The sequence below is a fragment of the Meleagris gallopavo genome, chromosome 11, assembly GCF_905368555.1.
Source record: "Meleagris gallopavo chromosome 11, MGAL_WU_HG_1.1, whole genome shotgun sequence".
In the NCBI taxonomy this organism is placed as follows: domain Eukaryota; kingdom Metazoa; phylum Chordata; class Aves; order Galliformes; family Phasianidae; genus Meleagris; species Meleagris gallopavo.
In genome coordinates, this window is record NC_139414.1 from 9,530,162 (window position 1) to 9,552,660 (window position 22,499).

Here is a 22,499-nt window from a genome sequence, read left to right on the forward strand (position 1 = left end):
ATTAGTATATATCTGTCATTTCTGGAGCATAAGTGGAGTAGGATTAGGTGCTGTGGAGGCAGTGAACATTTTGTTAGTTTAACAGGGTGTATGGGATAGTCTGGAACTTAAGAAAGTCCAAGAAGGTGTTAACTTGGATATTAACAAAGATTCTGGCACAAAGAAATAACCTATTGCATAACCTAGTAATGCTATGCTCTCATTCCCTCATTTCAGCAGTATTTTTAAAAAATTGAAAGTTTGCCACAATGCTATGATTTTTAATTTCAGATTAACTTATGTGTAGGCTGGAGTGCTGCTCTAACTGGAATTATAAAATCATGCACTCAGATTTTCCAGTGGGGAAAAGTAGTATGTCAAAGTTACAGTAATATTTTAGCATGCAGGCATTGATTTTATTTATTTATTTTAATTTTATTTTATTATTTTTAAATTATTATTATTATTTTTAGTTTTAAGAGAGCACGGAAGGTGGAAATCGAGAAGTTCTTGGAAATCGAGAAGTTCTGGGGGGTGTCACATCAGGCGTGCTGTCTGTGCAGGAAGGGCAGGGGGAGCACAGGGCTGAACTGCCCCTCAGTTCATAACCAGCAGCGTCCCCTGGGCAGGGAGCAGCTCCTGCTGCATCCTTGCTTGCTGCTGCTCCCCGGGGATGGGCAGCAAGGAGCCGCCCCTGTGCTGAGATTGAAAAGCGGAGTGCCATAGGCCCTGTGCTTCCATCCGGTACAGTGCATCCTCATGGGCTGCACGAAGCAGGCGTCTGTTAGCCATCGTGCGATGGTGTTTGCATTGTTGTTTTGCTTTGTTGTTTTTTTTTTTTCCTCTTGCTGTGTAGTTCTCCTGGGCATTCACGTGCCCACAGTATATATTTCAAAATGTTTTAGATTTTCTTCGATATTACTTGTAAGTATTGCAAAAGAAGATCAATTTCGAGAAGAAACGCTGTGCAGAGTTCCAAATTTAGGCACCGTCATTCAAGCACCTGATGAGATTTCCAGATAACGCTCTCAGGCGCTTCTCTACCGCGGTGTCCCCCGGCACGAGCTCAGGATAGCGCCGGGCGCTTCGTTTGCTCTGCGCGAGGCCCGCGGATGGCCGCAGCAGGCACGGGGCCGCAGCAGCTCCCGGCCCGCAGCGCGGCAGTCCGCCAGGGGGAGCTCGGGAGCAGCGCTGTGCCCCGCGCGGCGTCACAGCGCGGCCGTTGCCCGTAGAGCGCCCTCAATGCTAAAACCCAGCCTTTGCTATTGTTAACTTAATGGTGTCTGCTTCTCCGAGGAACAGCAAGGTGGTTAGGGAAAGATAGACGGAAGAAGTTGAAATGCATGTATTTTTTCCTCGGGACTTCTACAGTAGCTCTTCCCCAGTAATCTCTACCTTTCCTTTGTAAAATCTGGTAGCATGTTGCGTGGGCCCGCAATATGATCCTTGTCGTGATTCAACAACAGAAACAGGACCGCATTACCCCGGTACAGCTTTGCTGTAGTCAGTGCATGAAGCAGTTCCAGGCATGGAGCTCTGCTGGCAGCGTGTAACCAGAGTTATTGCAGGGCTTTTGCTTTTCAACTTCAGTTACTGTCGTCAGTCACAGAGTGGCTTGGGTTGGAAGGGACATTAAAGCCCATCCAGTTCCTACTCCCCAGCCACAGGCAGGCTGCCAGCCGTTAGGTCTAAGCACCAGCTCAGGCTGCCCACGGCCATCCAGCCTGGCATTGAGCACCTCCAGCAATGCGGCACCCACAGATCCTCTGTAACCTGTGCCAGGGCCTCACCGCCCTCATACTGAAGAATTTCTTCCTAATGTTTAATCTAAACTGCTTTTTTTTTTTTTTTTTTTTTTCCTCCAGTTGAAGGCTGTTAGCCCTTGTCCCAGCAATACCTGCTACTTGCACTGGGGAAATCTAGTATCACTCCATGTAAGTCATGGCAACTGCACATGTAGAAAGCAGAAATATCTGGGAGAAGAACCAGTTATAATATCTGCTATCACTGAAAATAGCCAGATGTAGGCAATGATGCAAACTCTTTTTCTGTTTTCCTGTTGTTCTGCAGCTATGTACCAGTAATCTTGAAGAACTTGGCATCTGTAGTTTTTTTAGGTAGAAAAATTTCACTTTAAATACTTAGATACATTCTTTTCTCCTCATGCCATTCTCATTTAAGGACAATGACAAAAAATTTGCAACGTGTATAAAATACTATTGTATAATCAATGGATATACAGATGGGGTGTGTGTGTGTGTGCGCGCATGCATGCGTGTGTTTATGTATGTATGTATGTATGTATGTATCTAGGAGCTTGGCTAATATAATTTATATTGGAGTAATGAGAGAAAGTCACTCACCCTGTCCTGGGCTCGCAAGATGAACTTCAGTGGAGCAGATCTCCAGAGAGATCCTTCCCCACTGGCAGTCAGCTCTTAAATGGGTCTAGGAGAAGTGCAGCCAGGCTCCACCCCTTCCTGCAGCACAGGTGAATTGCCTTCACCTGTGCTCCCATGGCTGACTCATTGCTCGCCTCCGGTAATCAGTCAGAGGTTCAGGCCGTGATTCAGCAGCCCCATACATCTGTATTTGTGAAATTTCTGTTCTGTGTAATAAAACATTGTAAAAGGTGACTTTGCTTTAGAGAGATGACTTTAAGAACTGCGAATAGAGCTACTAAACAGACCTTTGTTGTTCTCACTTTCTGTGAATTTACCACCAATTAATTCTTTGTTAGTTTGTAACATAACTGATTTAGGCAGTTTCAGGTTAGGAAACTGGAACCCACACTAGTCAATATGGACTGAGTTAATAGTAATTCAGTATCCTCATTTCACTGTTTTCACTCAGCCCACTTTCTTATCTCTTTGATCAATCCTGTATCCCCATCGTCTGTTACAAGAAATGTGAACAATCATTTTGCAGGAGAATCTTCAGTTTTAAGTTTAGGAAGTGAACCTAACTAGTAAATGAACAGAAAGTAAAATTTGGGGTATTAAATGTTTATTCCCGTTATATGGCTCGTTAAGGACTTCTATAGGAAGGTAATTTGCAGATATAAATGAGCAACATATTCATTACAGTAATATGCAAATAAAGTTGATTTTAACAAAAGGCAAAGTGAGGTTTTAAGTATAATTACTATATATCTTTCAAAAATAGAAGGAAATTGAGGCAAATCATCACTATAATACATATATTTCACCAATGAAAGAGAGCTCAGCTAAAATAAGTTAGCAATGGCATTTACACCAAGACATTAAACCTGTGACTAAAGAACTGATGTCGGTGTAATTCACATGAATATTTTCTTCAGCAAAAAAAGCTGATTTTAAGAAATAAACTGGCTGCTTATTCATGCACATTTTGCAGTTCACTGCCACCTCAATTGTTTTAATGTGAATTTTAAAGGCCATACGTATTATATCAATGAACTGATCTAAATCTTTTGGTAGTTTTGGGTTTTCTTGAGGTTTCCACCTCAAGAACAATTTTTAATATTTCTTCAATAACTCAATTTCTTCGACAACTGAAAAATGTCGATTGCTTTTAGAGAATTCAAATGGCATGTATCAGTAGTAAACCAAGAACTTGATTTACCATGAAAAAGCATTCATGAAGCAAGCAGGAAAAAGAAACAGTGACGTTTACTTCATATAGGAAAACTAACATCAGGCTCATCTGTCAAAGCTGAGATATATGATGTAGCATTATTCAAAACATTCTGCATTAATGTTAAGAAAATTTATTTAAATATTTTAAATTGACTGGAGTTCTTCCATGCTTTGTGTTATCTAATTTTCTAGTGAGTAAACATCTAAAACATGACCAGTCTTAGGCAGTTCATGGTGTACTTGTATGCAGCAACACAACTGTTCATAATTCCACACTTTTTATTCTGAAGTTAATTGTAACAAAACTTAGCATGCTGTAGTTCAGTTTTTTCTTACACTGTATTTGGCCAGTTTTGCCCAGCTCTATTTCTTTAGTTCGTCTTACTTGTCCCAGCCAGACAGCGGCAGAAAGGTCAAACTGTTTCTGGAAATATTTTCCAGTTTGTGGTGCAATGTTTTCACTGTAAGGTCTCAAACAACAAGGCAGGCTTAAGAACCTGTAAGAACCTGGATATGCCATAACAATAGCATTTGCTCCCTTAAATGTACTGGTTTGTTTTGTTTTGTTTTACAATGAAGGGACTATTGTTCATTTAAATAAATTATTTCTCCATCATAAAAGACCACAGACAAGAATCAGATCAAGTTTAACTTTTCAAAGCATAAACAAAAATTTCTGTATTTCTAAAAATACAGAAAGCTTTTCTTCTCATGTCGGGTATCTCTACCTGATACAGGTATGATCAGCAGCTCTAGGACAGTTAACACAGCTACAGTGAAATCCAACATACGTTGGATGTTGTCCACAATAATAGAGCTGAATTTCAGTGAGCAGAACTAAAAAACTGTATACACAGCTCCATATTCTGTTCTCAATCCCATCAACATAAATCATGAGTAACTGCTGGAGAAGTTGAATCTGAAATCAGAAATCAGTCTATCTGAATGTGGTAACTCATGCATGTGGAACTGTGTAATAGATCATCAGCTTTTGCTGCTTATCATTTCTGTTGAAGAATCAAATTAATGTTTTCCATCAGTTTTCTGGTTTTGCTTTTCTGTTTCTTTTCCTTCAGGTGCATTAAGTGTCAGAGCACGTATAATACAGCCCACATATTGAGGATGGCTAATTTATCATGCACTTGATAATTAAAAATAAAAATAAAAAATCGTTCAAGTAGAGAGCCCTTTCAGAAAAACATAAGAATTCTTCTTCAGCTTTGCATCACAGAGTCTTGAATTTTCATATATTGAACTCATTGAAGTGTTGTATTAGCATTTCAGCAGTACTTGACTCGCCAGGTAAGAAATACAATCATTTTCTTATATGCACTAACTCAGATAGGATACTTAGTAGGACAGATTTTTATAAATCATTTGCATCCTGATCAAATTATCTTACAGGACTTGTGTAAATCAGAAGTAACTGCACTGCAGTCAATGGAGTTTCACCAAAGGTTAGTGGTGAAAAGTTAAGAGAATCAAAAGTAAATATTTCTAACATCGCTCCAATTTTAAGACTGTCAGTGTGCTTTTAAACTCTATAATTGTTTGTACTAAAGTGAAAGATCTTAAGTCATTTTAAAACCATATTTCTAATGAATTCTCATAATCTTGATGCACAATTTCCTTTCACAGAAGTACTTAAGCTCAATGTGGTTGGTTCCTTAAGAAAAACAGCTTTAAACTGCATGCAATAGAAACCTGGAAAGAAATAAATTGTGTTAAAAACAAAAAAAAAAATCTGGAATTCATTCTATACTTGTGCCTCTTCGGTAGATTTTTCTTGTGATTGTTTCTTTCCAATATAAGGTTGTATAAATAAAAATAATATTCCCACCATATATAGTGAGCCACATATATAAAAAGAAAAATCATATTTATGTGTGATGTCATAGATCCAACCTGCAAAATAAAGACAAAACATGCATATTACAATGCTTGACAAAAAGGTAAATTGCTTGGGAATATATGAAAGATATTGCACATTTTTCACATGACATTTTACTGAAAACCTTAGTTGCTTTGAAGAAAACATAATGTGGTGATTATAGCATCTAGAGGAGGCAAATAGAAATGCACTAACAAAATCTCTTGGCCACTCACCATAACCCAAAACTAATTCAAAGTCTACCACCCCCATGTAAGTATTATGGAATTTTAAAATGGGATGTTAGCTGTATGCCATTCTAGAACATGAGCAATCTTCTATCTGAAACTGTACATTTTTCAGATAAATTACTCTATAGATCTGATTTTAAACGATTTGAAATCCCAAACCATCTACTTCTTCCACTCTGCTGTTTTCTTTGCTATTACTGCTATGCCCAGTACTGCTACTGTGCCATGTAGGCTAGCTTAAATACTGTGCCTTATGCAAGCAAAAACATTCCCAAAAGTGTTCTAAAGATTCACGTACTGATAAAAGACTTTTCAAAAATCTTGGTACTGCAATTAATCCCATTCCAGCCCTTTGCAAAAGTACATGAAAACTAATTCAGAAAGGTTTGAGAACCCAAATAGTGAAATTACCCCATTTCATTCTGGCTGTATTGCCCTGTAATCTCAAGATCAGAAGCTTTTTTCACACCAACTAGTCACATCCAGTTTGCTTCATTACTAACGACCAAACACGAAGCTATGTTGAGCACAGACTGAAAGGAGCTGAGAGTATGTGGTAAAGTCTGATGCTTCTGAAAGGATGTTAAATGAGCTTTCTTCTAAATCATTTCATCTCACTTGATGCTGGGGATAGATGAGAGCATTCTGTCTTTTCCGGGCTGCTGGTGGTCAAACTGGCTTTAGTTCAGCCCAGTGCCACTCCTGGCTGACCACCGCCATGAGTCACAAGGCTTCCTACAGCTTCCTTCTGATTTGCTTCTCTCTTACAGGCAGCCATAGTCTGACTACAGTACTGACCATCACCACCTCCATCTCTCCCCATCAGTTCCCCACTGCACTTCCCAATTTCTTTGTATGAGAAAATTTATAATGAATGTTTTTTAAACCTAAGTGACTTTACGCATAATGCTTTGTGCACTTTGGCTTCTGCTGTGTAAAGCAGTAACAAGATTGTGAGCAGTACGCTCTCAAAAGTAGGTACCATGGGCAGAAGAAAGGCAAAGATAAGTCCATTAAATTAATACATCCATGGGCAGCTTAGAGTGGTGAAGCCCAAACACACTTTATAGTTCTTGGTGCAAATACTATCGTACAAATATCCTGAAAACTACCCATCATTTTTCATCTAGATGTAGGCATGAGCATGTATGTGAATATAGTTTTTATGCTACATGAACATATAAAAATAGGTTTCCTTTCTGAATTTTAAAAAGATAATATCTTAAAGAAACATACCCTTGAAAGTACAACTTGTAATATATTTGGGGTTATTTATAAGGATGGTAGTTTGTAATGTGTGAATAGTGAGCAACAGATATGTTCTGTAAATATATACAGTGCAAAGCTGGATGTTACAGGCCATTCTGGAACAGCTGCCTTTTTGATAACTACAGGTGTTCATAAAAAAGCTTGATAAAATAACAAGTCACACATCTACAAAACAAACAACTGTTGGTCAAAAATTTGAACTTTTTACCTGCAAAAGGTGGTCCAAGCAATGCAGATATTCCATTGGCACAAATGATGATGCCATAGGCATTTGCAAGGTGTTTAGTTCCAACCAAATCTTCAGTCACAACAGGCATTAGAGAAAAATAGCCACTAGAAAATCCTATTAGAGCACAAACCACAGCCAAACTAATGTATGTTTGCATTAGTGGCAAAGTAAGAATGCAGGTGACCAGGGTGAAGTTAGCCATGAGGAAGACATTCCAAGTGCTGATGCAAGGGAGATCAGAGATGATTCCAAGGATCACTTTACCAAAAATATGAACAATTGCTATAATGGACGTCAAAGGAAATATATTGTTCTGACTAGATAAATCGTACTGTTTGACTATCTCTGGAAGATGAATGAAGGGAATGACAAAGCTGCTATAGGCAAACAAAGCCCAGATTATAAAGGCCACAAATACTCTGTTGGTGAACAGTGATGCAGCTCCAAAGTAACTGGAGTACCAGATTCCAAAGCCCTTCCTGACTGTAACTGTCAGCTGGCTCACTGTCTTAAGAATGCGCAGTCCATACATGCTCTTTCCAATCCGAGAGTTACCTCCAATTTCTATGTGCTTAATATCATCAAGCACTTCTTCATTTTTTATCACTTCCTTTTTTTCCGGTTCTTCACTGAGGACTCCATTGGATTTTATAGTCTCTGCAGAATGGGACAGAGCTTTTGCCCGATTATCTTCACTATTACGTCTTACAGCATACTTCTCATTAACATCTTTGGGAGAAAGTGGTCTCATAAGTGCCCCGCAGACACAAAGGTTCAGGCAGATTGCACCCTGGATGAACATGGCATTTCTCCACCCAAATTCCCTGCAGAGGTACTTCAGTAAGGCTGTCATTAAGAAAGCTCCAAACCCTGTTCCTGTGGTACTGAGTCCTTGTGCAAGTGCTCTTCTCTTCTGAAAATATTGTCCTACCATGACCACTGCAGGCAGATAAACCATGCCACTCCCGATGCCTATGAAAAGAAAAGTCAAAATAAACCTGAACCTCATGCCAACAAGATAAAAATGAACTGGATTTATTCCTAACTTTTGCAGAACCATAACAGTAATACCAAGAATAAATATTCAGTTCTCATGTTAGCTTTACTTTCTGTCTTGCAGTGTTTTCCAGATCTGTGATACTCAAGCAGAAAGTGTTGAGCGTTATGCAAACGCATCCATAACAGTAATAATTGCCAGTTTGGCAATCCCTGCCATTTAAAGAGAACTAGAATAATGGCGAATGCAGAAAATGTTTTCAAATTTACCGTGGTCATAGTTTACAACAGCATTTTGGGCTTAAAATCTTTCCTAAAATAGCTGATAAGTTAGCTGCATGATGCCCTACAGCTAAACCAGAAGAGGTGCTACTCCAGCAAAGACCGAAAAAAACCACCCCAACATCACAGCAGTGTATCATGCTCAGAGCTAACCCATTGCACCTGCTAAAAGCATTTATTGCTATGCTGCGCAGCACATCATCTGGCTTCTGTTTTGCACAAGGCTTCCCCCCACATCCAGGCAAAAACTTGCACGCAATCTCTCTGCCTTCCAGAGGACCCCCTGCCTCATACTGGCCTGAAGTTGGCTCTGTAACAGATGGAAGAAGCCCTGTTCCCATCTGCCTGTGCTTGTGCTCACATCAGTGTTTACCGAGCTCCCCTGAACACCTTGGGAAGTAAGAAATTTATACATTGTTTTATCTCTCCATTCTGTAGGCTACATGACAAAATGAGGTCTAGTTCAGGCAAAGGCATGCCATCTTTATGCATAGGCACAGGACACAGGCCTCTCTATCTTCTCCTCACACAGCCTGGCTCTGCTCTCCCTTTAGGGCCCTGAGGGCTATTTTGCCACAGGCTGCTGCTGTGGGGAGGAGAGAACAGGCTGGGATGGAGCTGGCAGAGAGGAGGTGAGGGGACAGCAGATGGAGCAGATGCCATAAGGAGCTGGTGGAGGGGAACTGCTCTGAGGTGAGGAGTGCTGTGGGACATGGAGCAGGGTTGGGACCATGGGGTCATGCACTGTGAGGTTGTCTGGTGCAGCTGGTCACCATGGCCTGAGGGAAACACAGCAGCTGCTGGGACGCCCGTGAGCACAGTGTGGAGACAGTGACCACAGCAGGAGGCGGCCACTGTAAGAAAATCTCGGTCTGAAGGAGGAAGGAAATTTCCCTGAGGTGGCAGTGATGCAACCATGAGGAAGGGGCAGAGTGTAAGGGGACAGGTAGCAAGGCAATGAGGAGTGATGGGCTGAGGGCAATGGAATGGGAAGTGAGGGAACTGAGTGAGGTGACCATAAGGAAACTGACAGGAAGTAAAAGTGGCAGTGATGGAGGAGATGGTCACTGAGAATGGCAAGGGGACAGTGAGCGAGAGGACTGTGTGTGAAGGGACAGTGAGAGAAAGGAGGGACGGCATATGAGGGGATCGTGTGTGAGGGGCAGTACGTGAAGGGATGGTGAGAGATACGTGGAGGGACAGTGAGCGAGGGGCCTGTGAAGGGACAGTGCATGAAGGAACAGTAAGTGAGGGGACAGTGTGTGAGGGGACAGTCAGTGAGGGGATGGTGCTTATGGAGACTGCGTCTGAGGTGTGTGAGGGGACGAGTGAAGGGAGTGAGGAGATGTTGTGTGAGGGGATGGTGAGCAGCGGTGGTAGCAAATAAAGCAATAAAGCAAACAGGTGGCTGAGGCCCTGGCAAGCAGAGGTCTCATGGAGTCAGAATGAACATCTCAGGCATTCCTATGCTATTTTTCTGCCCCACATTCCTACTGTAACAGCATCTCATTTCTCCACCTCACGTAAAAATTTGCCTCAGACGTTTTTCTGATAATAATGTTTTCAGCTCACATTTTAAAATCTTTTAAAATCTCTGCATAATCTCTGCATTTTTGTTCAATATTTTTGGTATGCTCTTTCTGAAAAGCAGCAAGGGTTGAGATAACTCAGGCTCATGTCTGTCTGAATGTAACAAATATGCATGGAATCAAAAACTGCCAAAAGGGCAAAACCTTGTCTATAATTATTGCTCTTTGTTCAAGAACTTACAGAATTACTGAAATCTATAGTACACTAGTATAAAGAGTTGTCGCAGTGATCCTTCTGAGTTTTATTCTTTTTTCCATCCAGATAGATAAAAAATTATGTACAAAAATTCTGCAGATTTCTCTGAAATCCTGTGAAGCGGTAGTTTGAGAGAAGGCATTTCAGCTATTGCTAGGATTACAAACCATTTTTTACATTGAATTTCTGTCATATTAGCCATGGAATTAATTGTATTTCAAAGCTCCTTGACTTGCTTAGCATTGCTCAGATCATAGAATCATAGAATAACTTAGGTTGGAAGGGATCTTAAAGCCCATCTAGTACCAACACCTGCCATCGGCTGGCTGCCCCCCACCAGCTCAGGCTGCCCAGGGCCCCATCCAACCTGGCCTTGAGCACCTGCAAGGATGAAGTATCCACAGCTCTCAGGACAGCAGTGCCAGGGCCTGGTCCTCCTTTCCTCCATTCTTAAAAATGGCAGTGATGTTTCCCTTTTTACAGTCACCAGAGACTTTGCCTGACAGCCATATTTTTTCAAATATCAAGGAGATTGTCTTGGCAACCACATCATCCAGTTCCTTCAGAACCCTGGGATGCATGTTATCATATAGATATGTATATAGTTATAACATATATATAACATATAGATATGTTATCATATAGATATGTACATAGACTTGTACACATTCAGCCTCATGAGGTGGTCTCAAATTTGCTCTGCTCTTACAGTGTGAGGGATCTCGCCCAGACCCAACCTGGAGGTTCAGGGACACAAGAGGCATGGGAAGCGTGACTGGCCATGAAGACTGAGGCAAAGAGCTCATTACTTATGACTACATGCATTGAGTAGATTTGATCTGCCTGAATGAGAACAAAGGGATTTGGAAAATTAAACAAAACACAACAATGTATTTGGAAGAAAGTCATGCTTTTTTTTTTTTTTTTCATTAAAAACATACATGTTACACCCTAATTATGGATGTAGAAACACTATGTAGTTATCATATTCTGATATTTTGCTAACATGTAACAATTCCTGTAAAAATATGTATGCTATTTATTTCTGTGACAAAGAGAGGAGCTAGCTAGATATACAGTTCAACAATATTTTAATCTCTTAAAAATCCATTTGTTAGAGTTTAGGTTACATTAATACTTCTAATTAAGATTGCCTTCTAATATATTCACATGGGACAAACTGATAAAAATGCCATCTTCACATGATAGATTTAAATGACAACGAATCCATTGGGACTAATCCACTGTGTAAACAAATGAGCTTTCTGAAAAGACTAATCTGTAAAGATGGTGAAGGAGAAACATCAATAACTCTACTGGAATGAAGGATGTTGCTCACTGCCTCTGATTCTCATGATGATAGCACTATGCCAGATCACGTGAGGACTGAATAAACTGAAATCAAAAGTCAAGTTACATTGCATAACTAAAACTTTATTTTAATTTGGAAAAACACTCCGGGAATCAGTCTGACTTCCCTTTTCACTCGCCCAGATAACATCCACAGGAATCAAAAATCATCAGAAAGAACTTTCAAATGCTTGTCTAGCTTACCGGCTGTCACTCCAAATGTAAGGAAGAGGTAGTGCACATTTGAGGCGTAGGCACTCAATATCCAGCCTAGGGCATTCAATATCCCTCCAATTATTGCTGTTTTGCGGCACCCACACATGGTAATGAATAAACCAATGAAAGGACCTGTTAAAGAACGTGAAGAAATACTATGTTATTTATTTAAATCCCTAAACTCTTTAATAATTTTTCACACAAAAATTCTTAATGATGCTTTAAACACAGTGTTAAAACATCATGTCACTCACACAATTTAGGGTTTTATTTCCTTATTCTCATGGAAAAAAATATATTGTCTAACCAACCTTACTTAGCATACTTAGCAAGTACCCTTAAAACGTAAAATCAAGATTGTTCCATGAAGGAATGGCTTAAACAGAGGAAGAAACTGAAACCATTTTTCCCAATACAAAAGCTGTGAGCGCAGACCTTTTTTTAGAAGTCATTAGAAAGCAAATTTTTAATTTTGTTTTCAGTGGAATATTTTAGGCAGAGCAAAACACATTTTCAATCTTAATTTAGGGAAACAGAGGTGTGTATTTACACACATACACAAACACATGCCTACAGATATTCTTTTGGGTTGCTCCAACCACTACTTAGAAAATAATTTTTTTTCAGTTACCAACTGAAATATAAATTAGTTCACTATCCAAATTCAACATTTTCTCATAGATAGAGCATGGAGAGGACAACAGGCTTAGCAGAAAACCCGTTTTCTGGATTCTAATGAGAAGTCACAAGCATCCTTTTCCTGCTCACATTGTTGCCTGGTCTAATTGTCTTCTCTATCATCTTCCCTGCTGTCCCCTATCTTCCTCTAATTTGTAATTTGTCACCTGGACAAATTAGAAGAAATAACTGAGGAGAAACTGAGCAGCTCTGCTGGTAAATTGAAAACTGTAAGAAAATATTTGAAGGGTGAGCAGCAAACATATTCCAAAAATCTCTGTAGTTCTGAAATAAATGATGTTGGAACATACCTACAATAAGTGTAATGCCCATGCTAAGAGAGCTAACCCATGCTGTTAAGCCACGACTTTGATTAAACTCTTCAAGCCATTCCATGTTGAGTATTCCAAGGGCCATTTGGGACCCCATGATAAGTATGTGCACAAGGAAAGAGGAAAATACAATCATCCAAGCCCATCCTCCATCGATGTTTGGATTAGGCTTAATTGGCTTACTTCCAGCTTTTGAGTCATCTCCAAAATCATATCCAATATCCTCTCGACTGGCATACATTTTTTCCACAGTATTCTGAAACAAATAAAGTAAATAATTTCAAAACGCATTCAAATTGACCCAATTTGGTGGCTTGGTTATAGTGAATAGCAGAAATCACAATTATGTTTCACCTTTTTTCCCTCGTACTTGATTTTCATTGTTCAAATGCAAAATACTTAGAAAATTTTCCAATTAATGTGTATGTACTTTATTATCGTGGCTGTCTATGTAAGAGTACTTATAGGTGCCAGTAGGTCACATCATTTCCATTAGCACATATTTACTTACTTGTCTGCAGCTGAGAGCACTCACTCTTCATGGGTTGGCTCTGGTCAGAGAAAAAGATTGGGCTCTCTCTGTGTATTCCTTCTGCTGTCTCAGTAAGATCACGTGCCTTCGAGTTCAAGTTAATAAAGCTTGGAGTAAAGAAACAGAAATCTTAAAGAGGCAGGTAGATAAAATTACTGTACTTTTTCAGAGGAAACAAACTTTCATATGTATTTCTTCCTTTGTAGTGAAGACAGAAAGATAAAGTTATAAGGTTCTTGACTTTCAAAAAGCTTGCTTATATAAATTATAAAGAAGGGACTGTTACTTCATCTCTGGCAAGTTTAAAACTTTGTCAGAGTCGGTTTGACTAACTGTTTACTATTATACTCTCAGATTCCATAGTACTAATCCATATAACCCTAGTAAAAGCAATGAACTCTTCCAAATCAATGTCAATGCCTATCAGAATCAAACTGTGTGGCAGAATTATATGCACAAAAATGGAGGATCAGGTCATAATATCTTGTTTACCTTCATTTCTTTCTCTCTTACTCTAAAAGTTACTCTACAACAATTTGTGATTTGCAAGCAATTTTTAATTGGGTAATGGGCAAGATGCAGAACCTAACCTTCCCTCCATCTGGTTTATGCAACATATCAAAATGTTACGCGGTTGTGGAGCACCACATAGGTTTCCATGGCGACTAGAAATAAGTGTAATGATAAAATAGCCAGAGATGGTAATTTTTTTCCCTTCTTTTCTTTTCTGGAGAAATAGAAAAGAGCCATCAACTTCACAATAGTCAAACAAGATAAGAAAGTTATCAAAATTGTTTTTGAGAGCTTCATGTATTCTGTGAGCCCTCAAAAGATACGTCTCCAGTTCAGGGCCAGCTTCTCTGTACAATACATTGACAGTGAATGGAATAATTCAGATTTCGTACTAATGTAAATTTGTGCTGTTAATCTTTAAATATAGGAGTGCATTTGTAGGAGTATAGGATTATCTGCTTCTTCAGTTATTAGTTTTCCAAACTATTTTACTTTTTTCTTATTGCTAGATAAACATACAAAGACTGTCTTCAAGTATTTCATGTTAATGCACAGAAGAAGTCAAAGCTACTGCTTCACAAGCATCACCGACAACCTGCCTACATATGTAACCTCTCCATGCTGCCTGCTGGTAAGTTACTTTCCGAGTGCCACACACCCCTTATTTGCAATAGGTAATTATGTATAGCTATGGGCAGCTTGAACTTCAGGGTTCCTCCAAAAGCACTCTGATTTGCCTCATATAATGAATTGTAACTAAAATAAGTTGTACCTCTGTTATGAAGTTCCACACATGCAAACTCCTTCTGGACTATGTTATCTCTAACCCTAACTTGGCCAGGGAGGAGAGAAGGAAAGTATGGATGACACAAGGAGCCATAACAAGAACTATGCACATTTAACATTTGCCACATGAGCAGATGATCTGGGATCAAATGATGAGTGCCACTGACAGAGTGCCACTTCATACACACCCTGACTTACTGGCTTTTTCTTTCCAAATCGGGCAGCAAAAAGAGAAGGAGACATTCATCTTTCTGGAGTCCTCCAGGGTGTTTCAGGCAGGACTGTGTATGTGGTGGGAGGAATGGTGAGGAGTGAGGGTTGCAGACTTTACTTTGAACAGAACAGTTAAAATTATGCTTCATCCTTCTACAGTGCATAGGTCTCAAAGGTGGCATTTTCACCCTTTCTAACAAGGTTACTAGGAGCTAGATCCCCCCGTGATGCAGTTTATCTGACTACCTATTGAGGACACAGCCCACTCACAAGAGAGGGAAAGACAAACTACATAAAGGTAAGAAAGTTACTGAATAATAATGCTAATGGAAAAAAAATGAGAAATAGCAGAATGAATGAAAATTTCAAGCTGCTAAGTACAGCCTGTGTGGGATTACTGAAAAATGTATGATAGATATCACAGTACATCTTAAATAATGGAAAACAAAATTACGTAACTCAAGAATCAGAGGGAGGATTCAGTATGCAGCCTCATGCTTCTGACTATTTTTTGTGTGTACCTGCATACTGATACTGGATACAAAAAAAATCTTCGTTGGACAGGAAGGAAATAGATATGTCTTTCATACTTTTTAAAAGTTTTAAAGCAAAAATAATTGGCATAGAGATTCAAAGACATGACATTCATCTTTCCAGCAGCAGAGGAAGTGCAAGCTTCCTGACAGAATGGGTTTTGCCTGATTCGATGCAAGTTAATGCAGGCTTACAACAATCCCCACAAAGCTTGTGAAATTGCATACACTTTTCCTTTGAATAGGAATCTCACTTATTATTACTTTTATGCTAATGTCACAAGTTCAGGGTGAATACACTCAAAAGCACAGAAGGTCATTTCCAGTAGCTGCACAAACCTGAAACTCTGGATAAAGCAAGGACTGGATGTCTGGATTCTCTCGCTGCCACTGACTCACCGCCCATAGCCTACAGCCCAGCAGAAGTGCTCTTACCTGCCCTCAGTCTTCTTCCCACACCACAGCACTGACAAGAAAACAGTAGCACAGAAGGCAGAGAAGCCCAATGAGCTCTCAGTAATTGTGAAATCCTAGAGAAACTGCAATGAAAATTATAGCAGCTGATTTATGAAAGTCAGACATGCCTCTCCAGTGAGCAAGGCAGTGAAGACTCTCTCGCAGTAACAGTGTTTGCATACAGCCCCCCACAAGGAGCTGCATTTAAAGACAGGAGAATCTGGACTATTGTTCGGGCAGCTGGAGAACGACTAGATTTTTTTCAGAAAAGCTTTTTATACTGTAAGCACACATTAGAAAATTGGCTCAAACATTGGAGTCTACAGAAACACTGAGCTTTTCTGAAAATCTGACTCACGAGTTATTCTAGAGACAAATGCAGGTGCTGTAACAAGTCAGCAGAGAAACATCCAAGTTCCCTATGCCATTACTGACACTACAGCTCCCTAGTTAGAAGTTGAATGGGATTATCAGAAAAACATCTGATCTGGATACAAAAAGTCCGCGCAGTGAAATTTTTACACATTCTTTTGTAGCCTCTTCCAGTATCTGATTGCTTCTGCTTTGAAAAGTATGGCATCAAATGGGAATTTAAAGGTACATCCAATGGATATAAATACTTCATAAATAGTACTAAGGTTTGCTTCACAGTATTCTCACTAGGTACACGTAATGATATTTGTCTTTTGAAGATATACAGGAAAAATATTGCTAAAAGCAGAACTTAGGGTCTTTTCGGGTGCTACTTTGTTGTAACCGGATCATATGCCAAGCACTTCTGTTGTCAGTGACTTCACTAAAGACGCAAATACGGTCAGATCATCTCCACTTCTGCAGATCAGAGGCACGCCGCATGCCCGCAGAGTGAGAGAAAAACGGAAATAGGAAAACACCAAGCTGACTGCTGGACCACAAGCCAGCACGCAGCGGCGACCCGGCTGGGTTTGGTGCCCCTGCGTGCCGCCCTTGATCCGCTCGGAGGGCTCCGAGCGCCACGCGGCGATCGACGCTGCGCCTTCAGCGCGAGCACCGGCGGCCGCGGCTGGCGGGAACGGGCTCAGGCGGCGAGCGGCGCGCGGGGATCGGGAAGGCTGCTCCCGGGCCGCATCGCCGCTCTGTAAGCTTTCGGAAGCTCTGCGCGTCACGCCCTCCCTAACACGCGAGTCAGGCTCGTGCGGGCGCGGCACCGCCGCGGCACAGCGCTCCCCGCGGCGGCACCTGCCGGGCCCGCGGCGCTACGGGGCTCCGCGCGGGGCGGTGCCGGGGGAGGGCGCGGTGCCGGAACCGCCCGCCCGCTGAGCACAAAGGATGACCGCTAGTTACCTCGCTGCGGCGGGGCCGCCGCCGCCTCCCGCGGCCCTGGGGCCGCCCCCGGCCCCGCAGCCCGACCCCGGCCCGCGCGGCTCCTCCCGGCCCCTCCCGGCCCCTCCCGAGGTCCTCACCCCGCGCGGTCCCGCCGCGCCGCCCCGCGCTGCAGCGTTCCGCTGCCGACCTGCTCCCGCTCCGCTCCTCCTCGTCCTGCGGCTTATTGTCCGCAGCGCTGCGCGGCCGCTGCCGGGCCCTTCGCTCCCCGGGCGGCTCGGCTCGTGCGTTGTCTCGCTTCCATTCCCTGCAATTTCAAATCTCCACGCTCTTTCATTCCTGCGATACCGGCTAATTCTGGTTTGGCGGAGGAGATTTGCAGTCCTCTCACATGCACACTCTTGTGGCTGAATGAAGTTTTTTGCTGCACAGGTTATCGCCGGAAATATATATCGGAGAGAGTTGAAGGATATCATCCAATAAAAGCCGTCAGTCTCAGGGTTTTAATGGCCTCTGGGTTTCAGTAAATTCTTAACTTGACAGAGGCTTGGATGGCTTGGGAGAGCTGGGCTGGCTAAACAACACTGAGAATGAAATGTGGAAGTGTCACGATATAGCACCTCATTTGCACGATACGCAAGCTTCAAAATTCTTCCCTTTGAATGAAAATGGAGTTCAAAGAACCATAGAATATTGTGAGTATTTAAGGGACCCATAAGGACTGTGGAGTCCAACAAGTGGCTCCACACAGGACCGTCTGAAAATCAGACCATATGACTGACAGCATTGTCCAGATGCTTATTGAATTCCAGCAGTCCGGTGGCATGACCCTGGGGAGCCTGTTCCATGCTCACCACCCTCTGGTGAAGAAACTTCCCGCTCTCCTGCCTGAGTTGCAGAAACGAATCAAAGCAGCACCTGGATCTCATTTCTACCTTTCTGAGTAGTCAGAGGCATTAATGAGGTATGCATTCTGTAATGCACTGCTCTATTTGCAGTAAATTTGCTCAGACTAAAGAGATCATATGCCAAAGCGCAAAACTTCCATCGCTGGGGAGTCACATACTATAGAGATGCTGAATAGAATAGCTGAAGGCAGTAAGAGTAGGTTTGAGAGAAGAGGAAATGAGGACAGACCGACAGTAATAGTGATAGTGTTTTATCTTCATGGTGGTTCAGAATCTGCTGAAGAGCCTTATTTTGAATGGGTTAAAAATACTGATTTGGTGTTCTGTTTTCTTCTGTGTTTTTATTTAACCCCAGTCTTTGGTGTGTGCCATTACACATGCAGATCACTAGCATTTTTTTCATACTAATTCAAAGATCTGATCCAATGAGTATGTGTAACCCATCACATATACCTTTAAGAAACACTTTTATCTGGTTTTAGTTAAATCATGTGGAAGATTACGTGCTATGGCTTCAGTCTTCACAAAAGTCTTATTCTACTTTGCGCTGCAATCTTAAAAAAGTAATCCTTGTCTAGAATCAGCAACTAGATTAGTGTCCGAGACTTGCGGTTGGGTTCATTTCTCTCTCCTTTGTAAACAAAATGAGGTATCTCGTTTTAGAAGATTGTGGTATCGCATTGCAAATGCAAGCGTTGTTCTGAACTGTACACATTCCCAGTGACTGTTTTGCAGAACCCTCAACCACGTGTGGGCAATCCTATCCCAGGTTTTAACTTTGGCGTCAGCTTTTTAGCTGGAGCCTCGTTTCTTAAAAGGTTTCATACTAAGGGCTTCACGTGTGAATTTGCTGCTTATTGGCTAGAGCTGCTACCTGATGTGACACATTCTTTTGATTCATGAATCAGCTGACGTGCTAACATTATTAAGTCTACCACAGAAACAGATTTACTGGACTAGTGGGATGATTCATCACAAAATATTAAAGATCTATTTCTTTGGCTGTTAACCCATGTTCCTTCTAGTACTTGAGATGCCATCTGCTTGCTTAAATCTTTGTGCTAACAGATTCTGTCTGTAAGATTTGAGCTGATAGAGAATTCACTTAGCTGTGTCATACTGCTTCAGCAGTTCTGGTTCAGAAGTCATTGTGGTTTAGGACTAAAATCTTGGATTTATGCCGTCTCTTGAAAAGATGAGTACTTATTGATTTATTTGAACTTTGACAATTAAATTGTGCAGGTTTATCAGGGAAAATACAAATTATGTTTTATAAGAAAAAAAAAGAAAAAGTCTTTTGTAATAATGAGAGGGACAGTGCTATGGTGTCAGGAAAAAAAAAAAAAAAAAAGCATGCAGTTTTGAGCCAAGATGCATAAAGTGCCAAATCAAGTAAAGTAAGATGTAAACAATCTGACAGCCATGGTGCATTACAAATCTTAGTCTTAACTGTTGGTTGTTGGTTAATCTTAACTAATTGGTTGGATGGCAAGCATAATAATAGAAGCTGGAAAGTGGAAAGAAAGGACTTTTTACAAGACTTTTTAACTTGATGGTAATTGTATGTGGCAACATAACTTAAAGGCAGAGAAAAAGAGACAGAGGGAGAGAGGGAGAAAGGCAGAAAGGCAGAAGAAGGAGGAACCAGCAACTCAGCCCTGCTCACTGTCTGAGTAGCTGCATGGTGTATTAGACTTTCACAATTGCAGAAGTGGTTGGAACAGACCTCTAGGGTCCATTCAGTCCAACCTTTTACTTGAAGGAATATTGTGACTTGTATTTCAGGTCAGCCATGGCTTATTTATCCTGCCCTTGAAGCTCTTCAAGGATAGAGGCTTTGCAGCTTTTGTGTCTAACACCTGTGTGACTCCACGCATGCAAAAATCATGTGCATCCAAATCAAAGTTCCAGTGTCTTAACTTGTGGTCTTTGCTCCTTGTTTTACCATTTGCCATACTAAGAAGAGTTCAGCTCTACAATCTTTGTCTCTCTTTAATGCAATTTCAGATTGTTATCAGATCTGCTCTTCCTCCTCTTCTCCTCACAAGTCATGTACTGTACACCCCTTGCCATCTCACTTGACTTCTGCGTGAATGTTTTTCAACATTCTTCTTGGACCAGGCAGCCCAAAACAGAACAAAATATCCCAGATTTTGACTCATTAGCACTGAAGAAAGAGAGAGAAAAATTTCTGTTCATCTGCTGTCTTTGATCCCTTCCTAATGTAGGCCAGTGTACTGTCACTTTATTCACAACAGAAACACTATTGACTCATTCAGCTTAGTGTCCACTGTGACTGCCATATTCTTCTCATGGAGCTGCTGCTCAGGCAGCCAGTGTGAGTGCCTGACAGTACTCAACCCTATATGCACACATTTTCACTCCATGTTAAGCTTCATTAGATTGTTGTTCAGTCAATTTTTAAGTTTCCCAAAGTTCTTTCAACTGAAACTCCACTATTGGGTTTGAGAACTATCCCGTCCAGTTTAGTACTGTTTGAAAATCTGAAGCAGGCACATCCCGTGTCAGGATACAAATTACAGTTAAGCTAATGAACAATACTGGCCTCACTACTGATCCAGGGCAGTCTGCTTGCTGCTGGCCAGCAACTAAATATCACCTCGTTGATTACTATCCTTTAAACCCAAGAGTTTAAAAAATTTTCAACCCACCTAGCAGTTCATTCATCCAGGCAATACACCTCAGATTTTTCCTCACTCTATGTTTTAACCACTTTGCTTAATCCCCATTGCTCAAAATAGCAGCTTACAGACTGTTCAGCCCTCTGAAAATAGGTGTTGATGAAAATATAAAGTGCTGATTTAGATTCTCAGCATTTATCCTGTACTATTGCTGCAGTGCTCATTACTCTCTTCCCTAAAGCTCTCATTAAGTACCCACCCTGTTTCCCAAGAAGTCTAGTGCTGCAGTGATTAATAAGAAAATAAATATTTGAGATAACAATTTGGTTGCTACAGTATCAAGACACAGAAAAGGCACCTTACTCTTCATTTCATTCTCTTCAATTCTATTTATCTGGTCAATTCTTGCTACACAGCTGTTGGTTTTTTTAGGATATTTTATCTTCCTTTCCATAATCTTTCTGGGTTACTGAGTTCATCTGCATTTTGAAGGGTATGTCATCTTCATCCTGTTAAGGAAGAGGAAAAAGAAAAAAAGAAAAAGGAAGAGGAAAAAGAAAAAAGGAAGAGGAAAAAGAAAAAAGGAAGAGGAAAAAGAAAAAAGGAAGAGGAAAAAGAAAAAAGGAAGAGGAAAAAGAAAAAAGGAAGAGGAAAAAGAAAAAAGGAAGAGGAAAAAGAAAAAAGGAAGAGGAAAAAGAAAAAAGGAAGAGGAAAAAGAAAAAAGGAAGAGGAAAAAGAAAAAAGGAAGAGGAAAAAGGAAGAGGAAAAAGGAAGAGGAAAAAGGAAGAGGAAAAAGGAAGAGGAAAAAGGAAGAGGAAAAAGGAAGAGGAAAAAGGAAGAGGAAAAAGGAAGAGGAAAAAGGAAGAGGAAAAAGGAAGAGGAAAAAGGAAGAGGAAAAAGGAAGAGGAAAAAGGAAGAGGAAAAAGGAAGAGGAAAAAGGAAGAGGAAAAAGGAAGAGGAAAAAGGAAGAGAATTGAAAAGAAAAAAGAGGGAAAGAAGGAAAAAAGAGAAAAAGGAAAAGAAAAAGAAAAAAAAAGAAAAGGGAAGGGAAAGGAAATAGGAAAGAGAAAGAGAACAGGAAAGAAGAGAGGAAGGGAAGAACAGAAAAACAAGCCAAAGTTAATATTTTAATATGGCATAGTACTGCAGCTTTCTTATGATGCCTCAAGAACTATGGCTCCTCTTCATTTTGGTGACTCCAAACCGCCAAAGAAAATGCCAAATTATGCATATTTCCTTGCTTTTTTTTCCACTTCATTTCTGAAGAGAATCCCAGCTATCTTTGGGGGATTTACACAAGGCAATATCCTAAAAGAATATCTCAAAGAAGTACAAGCTCTTTCAGACATTTACTCACCTCCTCACATGATAGCTGCAAAGTCTTACCCCATGGGCAAGACTGAACTACGTTGCTAGCTTGCTTGCTGGAGTTCACTCAATTCTGAGGATAGACCATGGGAATGACATTCAGAAGCAAAAGAATAGGCAACGTTTTTATCGCTGCTGGCATGGAGATATCCATTTGGACAATATCTGTTGTCTTTTTTCTTTTTTCTGTCTGCAGGAGCTGATGTATCACAGGAGTATTTTTGCTGCGGAGACTAGCTTCTGAGCAGGTAAATCTGCGCTGGCAAGGGATCTGGAGTAAAAAGGCCAACCAAAAAGCTCTTTTTAAGGCTTTCTTAAGGCTTTTTTGAGGCAAACAACAGCACTGCACTTGTGCTATGGAGCTGGCAGCTTGTGAGCAGGCTCCTGAGTCA

The 22,499-nt window shown here is 40.9% G+C and overlaps 1 protein-coding gene across 7 annotated transcripts; it reads right to left on the reverse strand.

Moving 5' to 3' along the window:
- Positions 1 to 2,968: 2,968 nt before the first annotated feature.
- SLC16A14 (solute carrier family 16 member 14) lies at positions 2,969 to 22,485 on the reverse strand. 7 transcript variants are annotated; one of them, XM_085233136.1, is made up of 8 exons: positions 22,097 to 22,485; positions 21,103 to 21,248; positions 17,330 to 17,773; positions 13,366 to 13,493; positions 12,834 to 13,110; positions 11,833 to 11,976; positions 7,195 to 8,187; positions 2,969 to 5,501 (listed from the first exon to the last, which is right to left on the reverse strand). In XM_085233136.1, the coding sequence occupies exons 5-8, from the start codon at positions 13,093 to 13,095 to the stop codon at positions 5,353 to 5,355; spliced, it is 1,548 nt and encodes a 515-aa protein (XP_085089262.1). In that variant the 5' UTR covers positions 13,096 to 13,110; positions 13,366 to 13,493; positions 17,330 to 17,773; positions 21,103 to 21,248; positions 22,097 to 22,485; the 3' UTR covers positions 2,969 to 5,352. The 7 variants fall into 7 exon arrangements, with proteins under 7 accessions (XP_085089262.1, XP_085089264.1, XP_085089269.1 ...); XM_085233138.1 differs by lacking the exon at positions 17,330 to 17,773; XM_085233143.1 differs by lacking the exons at positions 21,103 to 21,248; positions 22,097 to 22,485 and having other exon boundaries at positions 13,038 to 13,110; positions 17,330 to 17,629.
- Between the last annotated feature and the right edge of the window lie 14 nt (positions 22,486 to 22,499).